This window comes from Dicentrarchus labrax, unplaced genomic scaffold (genome assembly GCF_905237075.1).
Source record: "Dicentrarchus labrax unplaced genomic scaffold, dlabrax2021, whole genome shotgun sequence".
Classification (NCBI taxonomy): Eukaryota; Metazoa; Chordata; class Actinopteri; family Moronidae; genus Dicentrarchus; species Dicentrarchus labrax.
Window position 1 is genome coordinate 12405661 of NW_026136715.1, and position 21629 is coordinate 12427289.

The 21629-nt window shown below is 41.9% G+C and overlaps 1 protein-coding gene across 1 annotated transcript; it reads left to right on the plus strand.

Annotated features, from left to right (window-relative positions):
* Window positions 1-1846: 1846 nt before the first annotated feature.
* On the plus strand, window positions 1847-17531 carry LOC127377217 (EMILIN-3). The gene is made up of 6 exons (XM_051424935.1): window positions 1847-2564; window positions 12478-12600; window positions 13497-13819; window positions 13992-14338; window positions 14467-14817; window positions 15672-17531. Exons 1-6 carry the CDS (start codon window positions 2380-2382, stop codon window positions 16812-16814), a joined length of 2472 nt encoding a protein of 823 aa, XP_051280895.1. The 5' UTR covers window positions 1847-2379; the 3' UTR covers window positions 16815-17531.
* Window positions 17532-21629: the final 4098 nt, after the last annotated feature.

Below are 21629 nucleotides of genomic sequence, written 5' to 3' on the forward strand. Positions count from 1 at the left end.
GTTTTGGTTGTATTGTTCGTTCTTTAAAATGATTCTATTTAATGCTCCAAATTATCATAAACTCATAAACTAAAAGTGAGAGATTCACAGATATCTCTCGTTTTTCCTTCACATCTGGACAGTGTGCCGGGGCAGACATCTGTTTAAAACTGTGCCAGTCATTCCTGTGAAAAATGGTATTTCAGTGCAGAGCTGTCTGCCAGAATAGACAAAGATTTAGAAATAGTTTCCTTTTCACTGTCTCTCTGCTTTTGTGAGGTGATAGTTTCTAGAGCGACAGGATGAATCTTCAGCAGGAGGCTAAACATTTCAGCAGCTCCACGCGCTGTAGACCTTTGAATCTATGGGGCATAAACGGATGAAGACAATAGGTTAAATACTATTCTACCATACTAAAGCGCATACCATGGACTAAGATGAAAAGAACTGTAACTCAAAAGTGTTTTGCCGGGCGTTTTTCAAAGGTTTTGTTCATCCTTTTGCCAACAGTAGAACACACATTGGTTGATAGATCTACCATTTTCATTGCTGTTTGAGCACTCTCTTCTACTTATTTGTCTCTGCATACCGTGAAGCTGTGTGTTTTTCTTTCACATTGACCTGTAAATGAAGAGTAAATAAAGCAGAGTAAATGGTGCATAGTCCGCACACAGGTGAGAAGGACACTGCAAACCAACCGTCCAAACAAAGAAACCGTTTTAGACACCAGCTTCTTCCTCTGAGTTTTTCTTCTCAGGGTAGCGCTTAAAATCAGTCACACTCAGGGATAAGGAGCTAACCAGTTGTCATCCTCTTACTAATAACATTGGGACTAGAAAAGATACAGTTGTGATCCAGCCAGTGGTTATGTTGGTGGCTTTACAACAGCAAAATATCGTAATTTCAACAGAACACAAACAAAACTAGCCACAACCAACATTAGCTACAATTATACGAAAGTTAGTTACTTCATCAAACAAAGCTTCCAGCACCACCTACTTCCGACACACAAATGAATTTCGCTGTACCACACACACTGGTGTAACAAGACTTAAAAAACAACTATTATTATTACTACTTTCATTTGCTTTTGGGATTTTGTTTTCTGAAACTGAAAAAAGCCATCAGTTGACAACAATCAGCCTTGTAGAAAAGGTTTAGAGACATTTTTTAGGGCTCAGCAAACATGAATACATACACTGATCAAGCACTGACGCTCTCTTATTGAAGAAACTGAATTAATTTACGTAATTCCCAGGACAAACCTTCTAAAAGACACAGGAGGCAGTTATGCATGAATTCAAGGACTACATGGAAGTGCAGTAAGACATAAGCAGGGGGTCGGGGTGTGGATCGCAACTGAAGCTGTGGCTGGGATTTTTAATGACTGACTGCGGTGAGGCATGGAGGAGGTCCATTGTGTCCAGATCTGCAGCGTCTTAGCTGGCTGCAGCAGCAACCGCGCACAAGGCACTGCACACTTGGGCATAGGCTTTGATATACAACTGCTCCCAAAGCAGATGGAGACAGAAAGGAAGAGGGTAAAGAAATAAAATTGTTAAGGGATTATAGGGACAAAAACTTAGAAAGGAGACAGACCAGGAAAGGGGATAACCAACATAGCTAAAGCTGTATTAAGTAACAGAGCTTTATTTTGTTCTTTGAATGTGTGTGTGTATGTGTGTACTTGTATTTATGTGTGTGTGAGAAAGAAAGAGGAAAAGAGGGAAAGAATCACCAAATCATATTAGCAGCCTGTACCCCCCCTTGTCCAGAGCAGCCAGGCTGGAGTTGGGGTGGGATATGCAAATACAGGCTGTCCCGTCTGCCTGCCCCTTCAGAGGCAGCAGAGCAGCACGCTGCTTCTTGCATACACACCCTCACTCATGCAGAGTGCAGAGGACTTGGAGGGTCGAGCCTAGTCAGCAGGTCTCACACACGCTTGCATGTGTGTGTGTGTGTGTGGAGCTGAAACTTTTTTTTAGAGACACATTCACACTCTCTTCCCTCCTTCTGTCCTCTGTCCTGCTCTCCTTTTTCAACTTTCCCCTCCTCCAGCACACCTTTGTGTTGTTTTCCTTGCCCCTCTTCCTCTCCCCTCCCTCTTCAGCCTCACTAGTTTTCCCTCTGCTCTGTCCTATGTGCTCAGACTGTGGTTAGAGTGCGAACTGAAAGCGTGCTGCACGAGATGCTGCTGATGTTACAGCTGTTTGGGCTCCATGTCTCTTTCAGGGCCCACTGAAGAAGACAAGACTGCACATGAGCCGGGGGACTTCAACACTACAGAGAAACCTACAGCTATCACTTTTCCCCTCTTTTCCTAACCAGCCAGTTGCATTTTCAAGACTTTGGAATTTATTGAGCTTTTAAAGACGTAGGGACAAAACAAAAAAAATAACAATGAGGACCAAGTTGTGTCAACTGGTTGCACAGTTCCTTCTCTTAGGACAGTTGCTATCTGTGGTGGACAGTAAAGGAACTTTCTATGGAGGTCATGTCAACCCTTTCTATGGAAACAGATACAACCTGTACAAGGCTGGACTCAACCCTCACCATTCACCAAACAAGCCCATGACCCGTCACAAGTAAGTGCTACGTTTTGGACATGTCACAGGCGCTAATGCACATTTTATTTCCCTTCCCACACTCCAGGGTATTGAATTCAAAAATCATTCCAAGTAGCTAGAGTGCTTGCAAGCAGGACCCACCTCATACTGTATTTCCCTTGAGAAAGACATGTCACCAGCGAGTTCGCAGAAATATGGTTTTAGTTAGGGCATCGGCTTCGTAACAGATCCCTGAATTGACTCTCTGTTTCTCTCTCTTACTCACCATCAGCCCTTTGCTGTGGTTCACACCTAAAACCATCTGTGGCTGGGGATAAACATTATAGAGCAACATTGACATGCTGCCTTATGAAAACAAAGCCGTTATTATGGTCCTTTATGGTGCAGCAAGGGGGTTGCTGAGTTGATGACAAGAGTATTGATCCCTCACAGCCGCTGTGTGTGTGTGTGTGTGTGTGTGTGTGTGTGTTTTGGGACGGGGGGTCAATTAGAGACTTACAGTACAACTGGGCACGCGCTACAAGAAGGGAGTGGTACAACAAATCTCCAATCAATATTAAAACAATAACAGTGGTTTGAACTGAGTTTGCATTGAAATTGCTTAACTCTTTCAGTATCCACAAGAAGAGGTGATGCATCTTCTTTTTTTTCTGTTTTTACTTACAATACAGTGGACTGATATTGTCAGGAGCACATGAGCAGAGAGGAACAACAATCTGCATGCTATTTGAAAGCCATGAAGCCATGAGATGAAAAGAGCCCTGCAGATATATTTTGCATGGATAGAGATGGCTGATGTTTGGCCTGCAGGGCTCTTTCGGTTTTTCCTCCCTTTCCCGTCTCTTTTGCTTGGGTTCCCTTGAGAGCTGTTATGTCTTTGGACAGCTCCCCAGCTACCTGCTGCTTCACTCAAACTGCCACAGAACACTGCTGATCGCCCAGCCCTGCTTAGTCTGCCATGTACCCTCACCTCCAGGGAACAGCATCCTTTACCCACATTTAGTCTCCAAATTTAACTTTCTCACCTAATATAACCTTCACCCATCTATCTCTTTACCTCCATTTACAGTCAGCATGTCATCATATGTTTACTCCACTTGTAACTTTTTTTCCTCCTCGTGATCACTGCTGGGCAAAATGTCATTTATTACTCATTGAAAAAGTAATTGCATTACTTTGCTAATTACGTTTTGCAAAAGTGATCAGCTACTTTACTTGTTACTTTATTTATGTCACTCAGTGCATCTCAGTTAAAGGTGCCTTTAAACTACATTTAGGGTATTTATATTCTATGTTTTATGCTTATTTTTTTATTTTAGTCTTTTTATATGTTGCTTTGTTGCTGGAAGGTGCTTTATAAATAAACATTGCTTTTGCTGTATGCCCTGCCTCTTATTTTCCCCCAAATCTGATACTTTAAACTTTGCTGCTTGTGTCTAATGCAGGCTGGTGGCACATGACAGCGGCATACATTTACTTTTCGACTTTCTGAGGTTTTTACCAGACGTTATAGATTGCTCTAATCGAAACAAACTGATCAGTAATGACAGATGGTTAGTCACTGCTTGTTTCTGGTAGCTGGTAATATTCGCCCACATGTGTCTGTGTCCAACTATAGTGTTGACACAAGAGCTGCTGACCCTCCTTGGACACAGTGGGCCCCAGGGACATGTCAGTGTCAGACCACCACTACAGATATATGAGCTCAGTTGTTGTCGGCCCGACTGGTCAGTGGAAATAGAGACTTAAAAATAACACATGCTTTGACTTGTGTTGTGTGTGTGTGTGTGTGTGTGTGTGTGTGTGTGTGGGTGTTTGTTTATGTGTATTTTTGTGATGGATGCTTACAGCTTATAAATACAAATTGTTGTCTCTGACTGACCACACAGTCACGTGGACGAAACACGCCTGTTTTCTTTTTTTTAGATATTTTATAATTCTCAGCTGTTGAGGCACCGCAGACTTTTTTTTCTTCATGTTGAATTATTATCTGTGTTTTGGCAGCAAAGCGAGTGATTTGATTTCACAGTCATTCCTTTCACTCAGTGCAACCACTTGCTGCTGTGAGAAAATATATAGCCCTCTAGTCACCGACTGTGGCATCTCAGACAGTTACAATGCCGTACCTGTCAGAGCTTTATTGCATAGAAGCTTACGCCGGGCTATGGCTGCAACTGTGCATTGGTGGCTTAGTTCAGATTTCCTTGAGGGTGTTTTGGCCCATGGCTTTGGCAATGCGGCAAACAATAATTCAAAGTTGTCATTTTTGACATTGACATCTTCATCTCCAAGAGAAAATGAGAGAAACTGTTTATTTGTTGGCATGCTTACACTGTGGAAGCTATCTCTATGCTTAAAAGCAAACATAAAAATGTCTAGCATCTCACAAGCGTCTCTCAGCATGCTGTGCTGTGACATACCACTATAAAACAAAGTGCAGAACAACAGGTGAAACATAATCCAAGAGACATTTACCCATCACTGGGAAATTGGTTTTGTATAAATCAATTAGTATCCCAGCAGATGCCGCATGTCTTCACTGATCAGATTAGAGACATATCCGAGGGCTTTTTCCGATGATGTATGGGACAGAGATCAAGGGGGAAAGGTCAGTGAGTTGATGGAGGTTAGAGGTTATGGGTTGCTGTTGTAAGTTTGTGTTTGAGTGTCCAGTGGAGGACAAGAACGGAGCCAACCTCCTGCTAAGGGTCACAGAGGCTGGGCAATGAATTCCCAAGCTCCTTATCAACAAATATTTCTCTAACTATTGCTTTCACTGACCTTTCTGCTAAAATGTTCAAGATTTGCATGTAAACACTCAGTGATCAGGGGTGTTGGTGTGGGCTAATACACTCAGAGTTTCAAGTAAGCATGTGTTAATTCAAGATTATCGTTTATCATCTTTTAATAGAATCATAACATGATGAAATTATTTCATGGTGTTTTCGATGGACCAATTTTATTTTATTTTTAAATAAATAGTTTCGACTTTTTTCATCATTAAATCACTCACTGTTAAATATGATGCTTGCTTATCTGAGCATAAAAAATACATATAACGTGTTAATGTGTTCTTACTTTAGCATAAGAAAAACAATATAAAATGTGAGCTTGTTAACCTTTGGACAAGGCCAGGCTAGCTGTGTCCTCTTACGCTTGACCTAATCTCCTGCTAGCTGTAGCTTCATATTTAGCTCACATACACTCACAAGACAGGTATTGATCTTCTCATCAAACTCTCTGCAAGAAGCATAGAATAAGCATAGTTCCCAAAATGTTAAGCTATTCCTTTCAATTTTCTTATTTTACATTTGTAAAGGAACCCTGAGATACTTGAACTCCTTCACCTGGGGCAGCAACTTACTCCCAAAGAAGTATATTGTCTATCTATCTACCTGGTAGCTGCCAGGTGCTAATCAAAGTTACACAACGTTGCCAAGAAAATTAATTCTTGCAGTTTGACCATTTCTTTTTCACATGTTGTTATATCTTTACCTTCTGGACATTAAGTAAACTATTAAGCAAACTTACATACAGCAGTAATACACGCACATGCGTAGGCTATACGTACATGCCAAGCGAGAATTGCGGACAAAACAACAAAAATAAACAACAAAGCTAACAACATGAAAAAACACTTACCAGCATCCAACATATTACTCTCGTTATTTAATTGGCTTTAAATGAGGCTTAACGTTCACATAGTTTCCCTCAACTGTCCCTCCATATTACAACATTAGGCCGAAGTCCCCAGTCTGAGATTTTAGCCACTTAGCAACGTGCTAATGTAAAGTTCAACAGACGTGGTGTTACGGACAGTCAGTAACGTTATCGATCAATCATTGAGCTTGAATATTTCATACATAATCAAAGATGATTTCTGACAATATAGCATATATCCAAAAACGCCTGGTCTGCATACGTCCCTCCCGCCCCTGAAAATAATGGATTTAGATAAGGTAATATCAGCGATTGTCCAACCAAATTGTGACCCTATCGACCGAACAATTGACCAACCAACCAAAAAGTGTCAGCCCTAGATTTTCCATATCATGGCCTACAAAGTCAAGGTCATGATACCAGCTCCGGACTAGCCGGAGTTCGTTTTTCAAAGAACTATTTAAACATACTGAAAGAGACGCCACATGACCTACTGTTGAAAAAGGCTCTGTTCCAAGGTTGTATTTTTGGTTTAGTTTTTTATGTCACAAATATCAGTGGGATTTTAAATGAGCTTTTTGTCCTTCTGGAACAGAACCTTGAAGTTCTGGTTTTAATTTCAACCATATTGCCCAGCCCTAGTATCAGGCTACCCATCTCTTTCAGCAGCACAATGGTATCATGAGTTACGTAATACTCTTACTTTCCAAGAGTGTTGCTTTCGTTTGTTTAGAATGCATATTCTGTACAACACAATGCTATTGATTTTATTCCTAAGCGCAAACAGCCTAACAAATCTAACTATTCTGTTTTGACTACCCTTTTATTTAAAAACACAAAAAGCTATTCTTACTCAAAGAAGATTATGTGCTTTGGAAAATGCCTGAGGATCAGGTTGGTGTGTTTTTCACTACTGGTGTTTGAGCCTCTTTTTGCACTCCAACATAACTATAACACAACAAAACAACATAAACAATGACTGTCCAATAAAGCAATTTATAAGCAGTAGTAGTTAGCAAAGGAAAAGGCACTAATAAGAGTAAACTGTAAACAGTGTCCATATCTACATGGTCTTATTGCTGTATTACGGATTAGAGGCTGATAGCCAAAATTTAAGCACATGTAAAAGTAATGGTCTGCCTTTAAGCAATAATGACCGGAGCTGGCAGTGTGATCCCTTGGTTCTAGAGCTGGGAGTATCTCATCTTTCCTTAAACACTAATCAGTAGCCACAAGAGCAACGTCAATCAACCCTGCACCATGGGGCCTTCAAAACCTGCCAGTTGGCTCAAAGTAGGTTTCATTAAAAGCATATATGGAAAGAGATGGGCCCTGGAGGAGAGTTGTTAGCCCATAGACACGGTTGTTAAAGGTCCTATTAAAGATTGCATGGTTTTCTAGCTGGCCTGCATCAGTCATAAATCTGTCAGAGGCAACAGCAGTGGCCTGGGTTCAAACAGTCAGGAACCCTGCAGGTGAGAGAGTGGTCAGTAATGAGGAAGGTGAGCCCTTTAGTGCCACAGCGTCAAAACAATGGAGGCAATGAAAGGAAAAGTGGCAAGTTCGAAGGCTGGACATGTCAGGGTCACGATGAGGCAACACAGAGGGGCTTCATGTAAAATCAAAAAAACACAGTATTAGAAACAGAGGCAGGAGCATGGACTGGTATGCTTAGATAAGTAAACAGAGATTACCTGCCGTTTGCAGATTTTGCAGAAAAAAGGAAAGGAACATTATGAGAAAAACGGGGTTTGAAAGGTGAGTTGTTTTGGGCCCAGCAGAGGGTGGAGGTCTAGCAGCAATAATATTTGCCGAAAACGCTCCACATGAGAATCTGGGATGGGAATTCTGCTTTCCCCCTGGGAAACTGTGAAGCGATTTAGGAACTGAAATGCTATACTGGAAATATTTACAGTGGGACCAGACTAGCAGTCAAAAAATGACACGCTGCAATGACAGAAAAAAGACAATATTTTGGCATCAAAAGGGGGAAGTGTGTTAGGAGAGAGAGAGGGAAGTGAGGCAAAAGAAAGAGTGTGGCTTTCCATGGTGAAAGGAGGTGAAGATTGTTTTGATATTGTTTGGGGGGGGAAGAGAGTAAGATCTGAGGACATGGGAGGTGCATAAGAGAGTTTAATACACTGATGAATTTGAGTTAGTCAGTTGGGGTTGGGTGGTTCAGTGAGGGTGTGGATCAACTGGAGACATTGACTTTTTCAGCATTTTGGGTGTTGTGAACTTGCTGTTTACACTTGTAAAAAATTGTATAACACACAAGAGAATTTTTTTTTACATGTATAAAAAGAGTTAGAAAGATTGGGAAATATCTCAAATACAATTTACAACAACTGTAGAGTAATATGCAGGAAGCCAATTTGCATTTTAAAGAGCATTTTAGTGGATCTGTACTGTGAAAGAGTCAAACAAGCAATGAGTAACAACTGACTCAGACCTGGGCTAGTTAGCACGGAAGTCCCAAAAGGCCTTATTTTGTTTTAAACTGCATACTAGTTGTGGAGGAATGTAATCACATAATACATTTGGTAAGGTTGGTAAGTTCAGTTAAAGAAAGCATACTAATCAGCTGCAGTTAAAGATTGTTAGTAATGCTAGCGGTATGGCGGGATGGCAATGTCCGTTGATCTATTGGATGGATTGCCATGAAATTTGGTACACACATTCATGCCCCCCTCAGCATTAAGTGTGATAATTTTGGTGGCCTTTAATCTAATTCCATTATCAGATCAAAGTTTTAATTTGTCCAACACTTTGGTTTATGACCAAATATCTTCTTCAGTTGTATTTAGTGCTAATTAGCAAATGTTGGCAAGATGGTGAACATGGAAGACATTTTTGCTTGTTAGCACCATTTGTGCCAAAGTACAGCCTCGCAGAGAAGCTAGCATGGCTGTAGACTCTTGTTAGGATTTATTATGTATTGGTGATTTCCTATTCATCTGATCCTTTTCACTCAGGTCCTCTGACCAGATGCTTTTGCCTGTCCCAGGGGCAAAGTTAAAGTTAAAGGTTTATCATGCCTTTGCTGTTGCTGCCCCAAAGCTAGGAAATAGTTCACCTGCCCTCAATTGACATCAATCTTGTTTGAAAACCATACATTTCTCTTTGACAAGCTAGTCAGATTGTGCACAATAGCATGATACCTTGCATATTTTAAAAATAATGTCTGTCATGCTTTTTTTATTGTTACTGTTAATCATAATTACTGCAATTTCAATTACCCTACTGTTTTTTTTCAATGTTTTTTTTTTTTTTTATGTGAGTCATAAATAATTTAAGTGACTTTTACTGTCTGGCACCTACTGGGTAATCCTGTGTGGCCAACCCATCCCATCTGTCACCAGTGAGTACAAAAACAAGCATCAGAAAGTATTTATACTTTGTAAAAGCAGTCTCCTTGTGCCACACTGGTTGACGGATGAGGTGTGAAAATAGCTCAGAGAAGACCAGCACTCCCCTCTCTCTCTTTTTATCCTTCCTCTCCCCATTATCTTAGATCCTACTGGATCAGGTACCCTGCAGCAGCTGGATGTGGCTGAGACATTTGCAAACACTAAAGACAGCACTTTTCTTCTCACATATGACAGCTTACACCACTTTGGTTTGTATTTCTGGTGAGAAGTCTCATATAATCCTTATCCTGCAGAGCTGTGTGGTCTCTGTGGATGTGAGATGAAAGGGCCGAGCGCTTCATCGCATGTGTATATGTGCCTGTGTGAGCACGCGTGTGAGTGCAGCTCACAGACAATATCACTATCTCTCAAGTTGAAACTCAACATTCTTCCTATAAAGATTTGTTTTTACACAGCAGAGGAGGTGACCTACAGTTGCCCTGACCGACACTGCAGCGCAGAGGGACAGGATTTATCTCAGCACTCGACTTTGATTCTCACAAAGCCAGAACCCCTCTGTCTGTAAGACAGTGAGGATAAAATATCACTCACAGACCCAAATGACATTGACAGATCTGCGAAAACAGGCAAAGAGCAGACTGGGGACAGAGAGGCAGAAACAGAGATCAGGGGAAGGTTTTTTTTTTTATCCCTTGTACATCTGGATTCCTGTAGTTTTCAGGCATTCTGTGTGAGTCTGAAGGTCACTGGCTCCCCCCAGATGTGCACCTGACAAACAAATTGGTGAACATGGTCACTTTTCACTCTTCCAATCAGCTCTGCATGTAAAGTGAGAAGGGTCACACACTTACTGTACTGTATACACAGACATACTCATGCAATGTGCTCTCCCTCAACTGTCAGAAATACTTGTATGCGTATAGAAGCTTTTCTCTCTCACACACAAATAACAAAGCCATAAAGGTCCTTGTTGCAGTCGATAAATCTGTCATGTATATCAATTAAACACTACTAAAGTTTTACCATATACTTCAACCAATCACTCTAGTTCTGAAACTCTCTGGATGACAGCATCGTCAGTTTTTCTTTACCATCACCATGTGAATGTGATCTTGTACAAATATAGAAAAAATAATAATAAGAAGAATGAAGAAAGAAAATGTCATTTATTTTGGCGCTCTGTCTATTCTGTGAGCAGCAGATGAGAGCAGAGGGAGTGACAACTGTTAACCCCCCCCCCAGGAATCGTAAAGAAAAGAGCCTGCAGGTGGGGTGGTGGTGAGAAAAAAATGCATGAAAGCAATTTTTTTAGCAGCATTGTAACATCAGCAGAATGAGTTTTCAGCAGCACCTTTTGTGTTGCCATATATTGGCACCATCTGATGAAAATAATGTTTAAAGATTTCCAAGACTGCCAATACTTCCTTGTTTTTCCGCTATTAAATCATCTGCAGCAACCAGTAAATTGCCTGAGTGAGTTTAGAGTGCTTTAAGAACTCCCATCATACCACATCAGTTCAGGTCATAACCGCCACTTCCTTAACAACGCACGACCTGGCAGCAGATTGTCAGGCTGGTATGAAAGGAGCTCTGTCATTCTGACTCCTGCCCTTTTCCTTCCACCGCTATTAACATATGTCAACACAGGGAGAGTGGTCACACACACGCACGCTCGCACACAAACGCTGTCAACACAGTCAGCGATTTGCAGAAAGCAGCAGTGCAGTGATTTCTCACAGATTCAGACAGGCTGTCCTGCCTGTTAGCCCTCTGAACCTGTTAACTTGGCATGTAGACCCTCCTCAGCCTCTGTGTCCCTCCCTGCTCCATCCAAACACTTCTATTTGTCCTGAAACAGCTGTGGAGCAACATTAAGTACTGCATGTGTTGCTAAACACTCCCCACTGAATGTAAGAAATGCTTCACATGTGAGCCTAAAGCGCACAGATCATCATTTCCTGTGTTGCACGGGGGCCAGGGGAACATTCAGCAGTCGCTGTAGCTGCACTGGCAACGAAGCGAGAGAAGGAGAGAGAAGGTCCAGCTCCAGCATGATGCAACAACTGCTCAAAGTAGTTATAGTGAAGTTATTACGTGTCGTATTCTTGACATATCAGAGCACTTTTGGGATTGAAAACAGTCTCAGTGGTATTTCTTTTTTCTTGTCTGTATATGATTTCAGCTCAGTTTTGATCATTGTAAATCAATGAACATGTCAATAAGAAATGTGTTTTGAGTTAGTAGGGAAGTTGCTGCATTACCATTGTGAACTCAAGGGAAACTATTGACAATCCATCCAGACAAAGCTCTACAAATATCCGCTGCCATCATTCTGCTTAATGCCAGAGGTTTCCATAAATTTGTGGTTTTTAAGATTAAACAGTAAAACCTACTCAATATAATTTATCTAAATGCAATACAAAGCTCTTCTATGAAAACCCACTTGCAAGATCTGGTTATAGGTTGGAAACCAAAAATGCAATTTGAAATAAATAAATATCATCTGAGGCATCCATTATGACGAACAGAAATGATTTCTAAGATAGAAAATATCACAAGCAACTATTTGTTTGCTTAAAGTAATTTTTGAGAGAAGAAATAACACATTCTTCCTTCTACAATTCATACGTTGAAATAATAATAATTAACTTAATACACTGAGATTTGCTGGTACAACCTCACATGCTATTATGGTGGCTAATGTTGGCTAATGTTAGGTATGTTAGGCATTTACAACCATCTACAGTTGTTGCTGTTCAGCTATTCTAACTTTAATACACTTACTTTGACAGGAACAGAGCAAAACAAGGGCTGTAGTCATCTTTAATGAGATGGGTATTGCAGTGACGTATCAGTGCTGTAACTTGTTTAACTCTAATGTCTATCTATTGTCCCCGCAGGAACCACTGTGCCTATGTGGTCCAGAAGAACATCACATGCACCATGCAGGATGGAGTAGCTACCTACGTGAAGGCTGAGTACACCACCAAGTGCATCTGGGGTCAGAAGTGTCCTGTCGTGATGTATGTTTTTCAAACATCAAAATCCAATAAATGAAACATTTAAAGTGCCACCTCAAACCTTTAACAGTTCAGTCTAAGTCCTAAAGAGATTGTGAAGTTTAAAATGTGTTATTATTTCTTCACATTAAGTTAACTTCAGTATGGTAAACTATGTAGAACATAAACTATATCAATGCTGCCCTCTAGTGTTCACATGATGAGCTGTCTGTACATGCATGCACAAGTTCTTCTGCAGAGAAATGTCATTGGGAGAAATGCTGTTAATTCACCTAAAAAATAAAAAAATAAAACCACCTAACTTTATGAAATTATAAAAGCAACACAAAGTTAACTTAACTTTATCTACTGCAGATGCACTTATGAAGAAAGACTATATGTGATTTTGTAATTCTTTTTAATATTAATTTCAAAACACACAGGGAAATTAAAGGAGTGGATCTGCTCCAGCCCTCTTAAACCACCAAAGAATAAGCAGTTATAGATAATGAATGGATTTACTCTTCAAAAAAGACAGAACTGAACAGACTGAATTACTGTGTGTTTGTGTGTGTGTAAGAAAGAGAGAGTTTGATTCACAATCATAAAGACATTAAGCTTAAACAAGATAACAACGAATTGGGTGCTGACCGTGGTTCAATCCCCTGATGCCACATCATTTATGTTACACGTCATCTTAATCTCCTAATCTCACTCTAATCCATGTTTAATCCCATAGAGAACAACTTTATCCCTTTATCTCTGCTTTGCACCTTCAATTTTTTATCCTCTGTTCTGACTCTGTTGTTCTTTAATTAGTGAAAACAAGTGCAGCTATTCTGATAGAATATCTGATATGACCATTGTAACATACTCTTAAGATCTGATTGTAAACATATTTTCTATCATATTTCCTTCAGGTACAGGACATTCTACAAGCCAAAGTACAAGGTGGGTTATAAGACAGTGACTGAGCTGGAGTGGAGATGTTGTCCTGGCTACTCTGGAGAAAGCTGCTATGATGGACCCACATCGCTGCCTGATGTCATGATGCCACCTTTCAAGGGTGCTGGTCAGCCCCATCGCCCAGGGATGAAGGGCTTCCCCCACGGCCCTCGACCCCCTGTGGACCAGCGGCCTGGTGGAGGCACGCTGGAGCCTGGCAAACCCTTCCCCGGTGTGCCTGACCACAGACCAATACCAACAGGACAGCTGCCCGCTGGGAATGGAAGACCAAACTATGGTGAGAACTGACACCTCTAATTTCATGTAAAGCCCTGGAGTTTAAACTTGCACTATTGCTGTTTGTGTGTGCATTTGAGCAAGCTTTTAAACACCCTCAATGTTGCATGATTCCTTCTTTAGTGCTCCTAAAAAATAAAATCTCCCTTTTTGTTTGATCCTTGGAAATACAGGAAACAAATTTGGGATTTCAGGAGTGACTGGTGAACGTTTGGACCGTATGGAGGAGGACCTGCGTCGTCTCACTCAGGGTCTGGACACTCTCAATGGAGTGGTGGAAGGCCTTGAGGAGCGTCTGCGCACATCTCTACGGGAAGACACCAACAAAATCCTGGTGTCCCTGCTACCCAATGCTCCCCGTGTGCCTGACTCTACCGTGGGATTTGGCGTGATCCCAGATGGGACTCCTGATGGGCTGGAAGGAGGAGAAACCTTCACTGGTTTTGGAGACTTAGTAGGGAGGGTGACAGAAGTGAGGGATGATCTGCGAGCAAAAACTCACATCTTAGAGGAGATTCAGGTACTGCACCAATAACGCCTGTACAAAGATCAGTCGATACAGTAACATTGCAGATTAATCAGGCCTTAGTTCTCCTCCTCCTTCATTAAATGCTAATTGTTCTCCCTCTCATCTGTATGTGTCCTTAGGGGATGGTCCTGGGTCATGATGGCCAGTTGAAGAGGCTGTTGGAAGGAGCTAAAGGCAGGCCCATCCCTGGCCCCAGCTCCAATGCTCAGCTGGACGAGATCCTGGATGCCAAGCTGGCTGGAGTGCGTGCTGAGATCTTGGATGGCTTTGAGCGCCGTCTGACTGGCCTGGAGAACCACTGTGACACAAAGATTGGGGAGGTGCAGAAGCAGTGCCATAGGGATCACATGGACGGCCAAGAGCAGATGCAGCAGTCTCTGGATGGAAGAGAGACTGGGCTCAGGGAGGAGTTGGGCTCTCTGCAGGCTCAGATCCAAGGTCTAACTCTCACTGAGAGCTGCTGTGGACAGGTATGATCTGTCAAGTGAATATTTCCTAAATAAATTTACTCATGGGGTTTTCGATGTAGGGAAAACTCTTATATAATAATAATAATGTACACAGAATATAGAGAAGTTTAAAATAATGTTTTTTTAATGTTTATTTAATCTTTAACAAAATCTAGATTTTGTGGTTTTACAAGTTTTACAAGTCTACAAGTTGTTAGACAACCAGTGGAGACTCTGGGAAGTCAATGTGCCCAGCCTAGAAATAGTCCCACTATTACACTTTGTTCTTTGTAGAGATTAAACCAATGAGATATATAATGTTAATTGGTCAGCTTTAGAGGTGCTGGTAGGCAGATGTATTTACCTTTTGAGAGAATCAGACTAGCCCTGTAAATGTTTCCCCGTTTTCAGGCTTCCAGCTAAGCTAAGCTAACCAGTTGTAAATTGCCAGTACCATCATATTTATTGCTAAACGTTCAAGGGATATTGATCTTCTCATCTAACTCTTTGCAAGAAAGCGAATAAGCGTATTTCCCAAAATGTCAGACTATTTCTTTAAAGGTGGGGTCAGTCAATCTGGAGGAACATAGTTGGCCCTTTAGTCTCATTCACAGTTGTCAGATACAGATACTTTTGGGCTTCTTGTATAGTTCACTCCGAGCCATTTTGTTATTTTGTTGTTATTTGATGACCAGAAAATGACACTGAACAACCAATTGTCTTACTCCAGAATGGCCACGCTCATCTTTAACTAAATACTGTAAATTTCAGACTAGTGTACGCTACAGAGAGAACAACATCTCTGCGTATCAATCATGTATGACTGGACATTTTATTGCAATGCCAATGAACTAATAGGTTATTGATTATTGCAGGTGAACAGCCTTTCCCAGCGTGTGCTGATGCTGGAGGAGTCAGTCAAAGGTTTGACAGAATCTCAGAGACAGCTACAGACTGCTCTCACTGACCAGAGCATACACGTGGAGACACTGATCGAGACCCGCCTGGTGGACATAGAGGGCCGCCTCAATGCCACAGAGGGTGGACCTGATGGAGTAGCAGGACTCCCTGGTGGTCTGGATGGCTTCAAGACCATGCTGGAGGACAAGCTGAAGACCCTGGAAGAGAGAGTGTTTGTGGCTGTTGAGGAGCTAAGTAATGCCACTGCTCCGGCACTCCTCGAGGGTCAGGTGGTCCCAGCACTGGAGACAGAAATTGAGTCTGTGAGGAGGAGAGTGGAGGGAGACTTGGATGGCATTCAGAAACAGTTAATAGATCTGGAGCTCCTCTGCACTTCCTCCTGCCCACCCTCCACGCCGCCAGCAGGGGGTGTCAGTATCACTGAAATAGAGGAGGAGTGTGAGGGGATGGAGAAGAAGATGACTGACCGCCTGAACACCCATTCTAACCAGCTGGACCGCCTAAACAGCACCTTGCAAAACCTACTCTTCCGTATCGCCCAGGAGGACACGGAGGGCTTAGTCCAGGGAGAGATTACCCTCCTGAAGGTCAACATCAACTCAGTGAACCGCACACTGAAGGGCCTCAAGGACTCTATTAGCTTTATTGCAAGTGAAGTGGGCCACGCTAACTCCACCTGGGAGCAGAGAGAGCACCAGCTAGTCAACCAGGTGCAAGGAATCACCAAACTAGTGGGCCATCAAGCCTCCCTCCTGGGGGCTGGGGAGAGGCGGCTGGCCCAGCTGAAGGGAGAACTAGTAGCCTTGAAGAGACGGCTGTCTGGGGAGCTGCAGGGCTGCAGGAGCACAGCAATAGAAGTACAGAAGGAGGTGAAGGATGTTGATAGCAGGGTGAGCCATGTAGAGGGCCAGTGCAGCAACCTAGGGGAGCTGGCAGAGCACCTGGAGAGGATCAGGGCAGAGCTGGAGAGGCACTCGGACTCCTACCTTGCCCAGGTGAATGGCACCCTGGCCAACCATTCAGAACAGCTAGCTGAGCTGAAAGGGGAGGTCAAAGACTGTGCCAGGGAAGCAGCCAACCAAAAAGGAGACCAGTAGCATTTGAGCTACAGAATTTTTCAAAAAGAGACTTGTGTGTGCTTCCCTTTAGGCTCAAGTGACTTCCTCTGCTTCTCTCCTCTCTCTTTCAAATGCCATCTGCACATATGCTAATTAATTGAACCGGTGAAAGTAATTTCCCATAAGCTCTCCACCCCAGTGCCTCCAGATGTCCTGGGAATTTAGATTAGTGAAGTGAGGAAGTCACAAAATACAAAGGCACACCTATGGTTGTATAGCTGGGCAATATTTTCCCTTGAGATTTTATTCTATAGGGCATTTATTTTTTCTCTGATCATGATTGTTTTGTTTTCACATTTTACTTTTTTTAACTTATATGAAGTGACTGCATTGTTATGATGTTAAACTGTTTGTATTAGAGAAATGATAACAAAACAAAGTGGATGATATGGGACTAATACGCTGCTACGGGTTTCTACTGACAAGCACACTTTACATCCTCTGTGTGGACACTTGTCTGGTATTTTTTGGAAAAAAACTGTATGTCATCTTGGTGCTATTTACATTTTTGTAAACTTCTGTTTTACACTTGTTTAAAAATGATATGTACTTGTGCTTTGACACTTGTGTTTGTTTTCTGCTGCATTGCTCCAAGATGCAAGAAGAAGTTCCAAAAGTCACCATTGGGGGACAGTGACAACACATGAGACATGGATGGCATGGTAGATGGAAAAAAAAATAAAGTCTAAAACACTCCAGGGTGGCACTGGTTTTTAGACACAATTTTGGCAATGTATGCCTCTTTTTAGAAGCCATGTGGGTAGCTGTATTCTGAAAATGACAATTCATTCAGTTCAATTCAATACAACTTATTGTATCCCTGTAAGGGGAATTGTATGCAGCTGCTCACCTACTGAGTTAATATAGGGATTATTATTGTCAGTAAATGAATGTGAGAACAAAAACTGGTAATTACAAGGCTAAAACAATCATGCTTTTAGTTAAAAAATTATGTGGAATTGGCAATAAATACATTGATAATAAATATAAATATACAAAAATATCTCAAAGGCATAAAGCATTAGCTATGAAAAACTGAGAAAGCATACTGGTTACACCAAATTCTACTTTCTCTTGATGGCAGCTGTTACTAAGGATTGTACCTCCATAGTATAAACCATCGCAATTGAAATTCACTTGCTAAGATGAGGTCAGGTGGGTTGAATATGCTCCTCGATTTCTTTATCATTTGTTGGTCACAAAAAGAACTTTGAACAGATCGTATTGTCCAGGCTGTCTCTGTCCTTCACCAACAGGCCATGGAAATAGCACATACAATAAAAGGTCAAATAAAAACTTTATTAAAATATATAAGAATAACTGAACTGATTGAAAAGTAGTAAAGTATTGGAGGAATGTAAACGCTTTTCTAGCCACCCTTGACAGTAAGTCATTTATCGTCAACACCCACTAAGGTTCCCCTGTTGAAGTCCATGTGACAAATGACGAGTCAAAATGTTAACCTGAAAATAATGAGCTTCTGAAAGCAGTTTTAAAAAACTGCATCACATTTATTTCTCTCAATATCTGTTATCACAGATTTAGGACAGCAAACAGATTTTGAATTATGACTAAGCCTGTAGTCAGGTTGCACTGTCTGCAGGTTTCACAGAATAGCTGCACATAGTTTAAGACAGCAACATCTCTCACTGATTAACTGGCTGTCAGCGTGTAATGGGGACCAGAAATGTATCATTAATATATGCTGTGCAGCATATTGGCGGGAGGAATCTGAGGTGTGACTGCACAGACTAAGCAGTTTTGTAGAGAAATTTATTTTTGTTGAAAACCCCTGACTTTACCAAATTGATACATAAAGGAAACAGTGCTCATTTGTTAAACACATAAATGAAACAGCTCAAGTTTATCTTACTAAAGTTGCAAACTGCTCCAGCTCACAAGACTGTGGTCACATGGAGCAGTCAGATGATGAGGTGAGGTCAATAGGTGAAAGTGTGGAGGATATTAGTGTTTATATAGAGTAAGAGGTCAGGCGAGACTCAATGATAATGAATGAAGCTGAGTGAAGTGATCTGTAAAAATTAGTTGACCTTGCACCACTGAAGCGCTGACAGCATGTCTTCTGTACAGCATCAGCACATAGTTTTTAAAGACAACATCTCTTAGTAACCAGAACAGGATGAAACAAATCACAGCATAATGAAAACCAGAGGCTAGACATAAAAATAAAAATGCTGGAGGGGCAATACAGAGCGGACGGAGAGAGTTGAGGTCACAGGCAAAGGCAAATACGGATATGCTGTATTGAGACACATAACTAGCTGAGGGATGATAGTGAGGTGATCATGAGCATGAGACAGGAGAAATAAAGTAGGATGGATGTAATGAGAATTTCTTTTTTAAAATAGTACAGCGAGATTGCGTTGGAGAGGAAAATGAGCAGAGACAATGGATGGCTGTGACAGTCAGTGGAGGGAGGAGGCAAGCGGAGAGGACGAGTCCGGCTCGCTGAAGATGAATACTCAAGCTGATAGACGGGAATGTGACAAGGGCAGGACAGGCATGAGAGCAAAGGATGGACATCGAGACAGAGAGCACAATAGTGTCAGTGAGGATAAGAATGTGAAAATGTGAAGCAGATGTGTTTACATCCTCCTCGTCCCTCAGCTGTATCCCTTGAATCCTGACAGGGAAGCAGGCAGCAGCCAAAACCGGAGCAGGAGGAAATACATGTCTGCTCAGACACACATGCACAAGCGTAAACTACAACACAAACAGCTACAGCTACAACAGGGCAAACAGCAGCAGTGCAAGTTTAAACCCCGGGGCCCCGGCAGCAGCTGGATGCTCTGCCGTCTCTTGGGAAGCAGCGCTACACAAAGCACTGTCCTATTGGTGACCTGGAGAAGACACAGCAGAAAGGGGAGGATGACGAGAGAAAATAGAATCAAAGAGGAGGGGGGGCACGTTGCTGTAATGCTTGGTAATGCTAATACCTGAGACCATGACAAACAGTTATGTAATACCAAGCGACGTTGTAAATTCATGTGACATCCACATGGACTCTTCCTCTGCATGCATCTTGTTTTTGCACATGCATGAGGCAGCACATACACACACACACAGCTTCCCATAAGGCACTGTTGTTCTCTATTATTCAAACATCTGATTTAACCAGAAGAGAGAGCATGAGCCCTTTAATGCATGATGTCAGCACATATATCATATAGAAGATACACAGAAAGATAAAAATTGTGGAAAGCTAAAGGGCACGTCTCTCTAGTTGTTCTTCAGTGTTGAGTGTGTGTGAAGAGAAAGCGCACACACATACACAGAGCACAGAGGAAGTGTAGATGAAGGCTGTGACATGATTCTGCACCAATGAAAGCCACACATTTAGTTATTCAGCCATTTCCTGATGCAGATTCGGGTTTAAGACACTGTATGAAGAAGTGGACTGACACAGACACACAATCAGCATACAAAGGCAAAGGCGCCACAAATGACATCAAAGCCTTTGATAAGCACAACACTCAAGGGGGTGCGTGTGGATGAAATAATAAGGGCTGTGTATGCGCTGGTGTGTGTTGTATACACATGCCAGGACAACTCTTCAGATCTCAAGAGCTGCCCTCTGTGTGTGTCTGACAGCTAAGTGACACTGAAGTTAGCATACCAAAGCCTTGTGTTTCCCAGACTCCATTAAGATGTGGCTGCTCCAGCCGGAATCTGTGCCTCTGCCAAGCCCCTCTCACACACACTGCAACTACTGTTACACAGCAGGAGAAGCAGGGGTATTTTTCAGGAGGGATAAATGAAGGTGTTTTTGCACATTTTCATATATAGTAGGCCTACATTATATTTATTACTGCAATTGCCATCTTTTTTATTATGCTTTGCTGAGGGAAACAGTGTGGGAAGTGGTGCACAAATACATTTAAACTCCCTTGTAGATATCTCATCCCTGCCACTTAGCATTTCCTTTTCCGAGAGCATAATTAAATTATCAGCTGTCACTTCGTTTAACTAGCGGAGATGCGCAGTTAATGTGCTAAATGCCACAGGGCTGGATGTGCTCCTATTCAATGAATCTTAAGTGACCTCTCTTGAAAGCATCTCATTCTGCACTTTTTTTTTTTTTCTATGGGTGACAGGCTGGACAATCCCAACAAGCATCATCTTTGTCTCAGGCTCCGGATGTGAACATGCACCAACACACACACACATACACAATCTGTCTGCAGAGCAATCAGAGTGACAAGAGTAGAAAGTGGGACTATTAAAAGAAGTGTTGTAAAGCAGGAATCTGGTCCTAAGATGCTGGGATTTTGATGGCAACTGTGGCTCACAAGAGCCCAGAACACAGACAGTAATCCTCTGTTTGGGCGAGTGTGTTTTAGAGGGGACGTGACGCTGTCTATATCCCTGCTTACAGTATAGAGCCCCTCGGTATTCACACAAGCATTTAGTCTTGGAACTAAAAGGAAACTTAGTAAAAGTATTGAATTATATTTTCTGAGGACTCGCAAACAATGTCACCGTCATTAAATGAAGTTAACAAGATAATTTTTTTTAATTTTTGCAGAACATCCTCTAGGACACTCTTCAGGGAACGTCTCCCAATCTTACCCACTATCATCACCTCTTAAAGGCCATGCAAGCTACAGAAAGTGACAGCAGTCCTTTGAAACTACACTATAATACTCCAAGTAGAGCTCTGGCACTGGCAGCTCTTGCTCTCACATTTTGTTCTCTGTGTTTTGTATGAGTAATCAGGGACCAACTTGTTACAATGTTGCATATGGCCTGCAGTTTGGTTTGTGTTCACAGGGC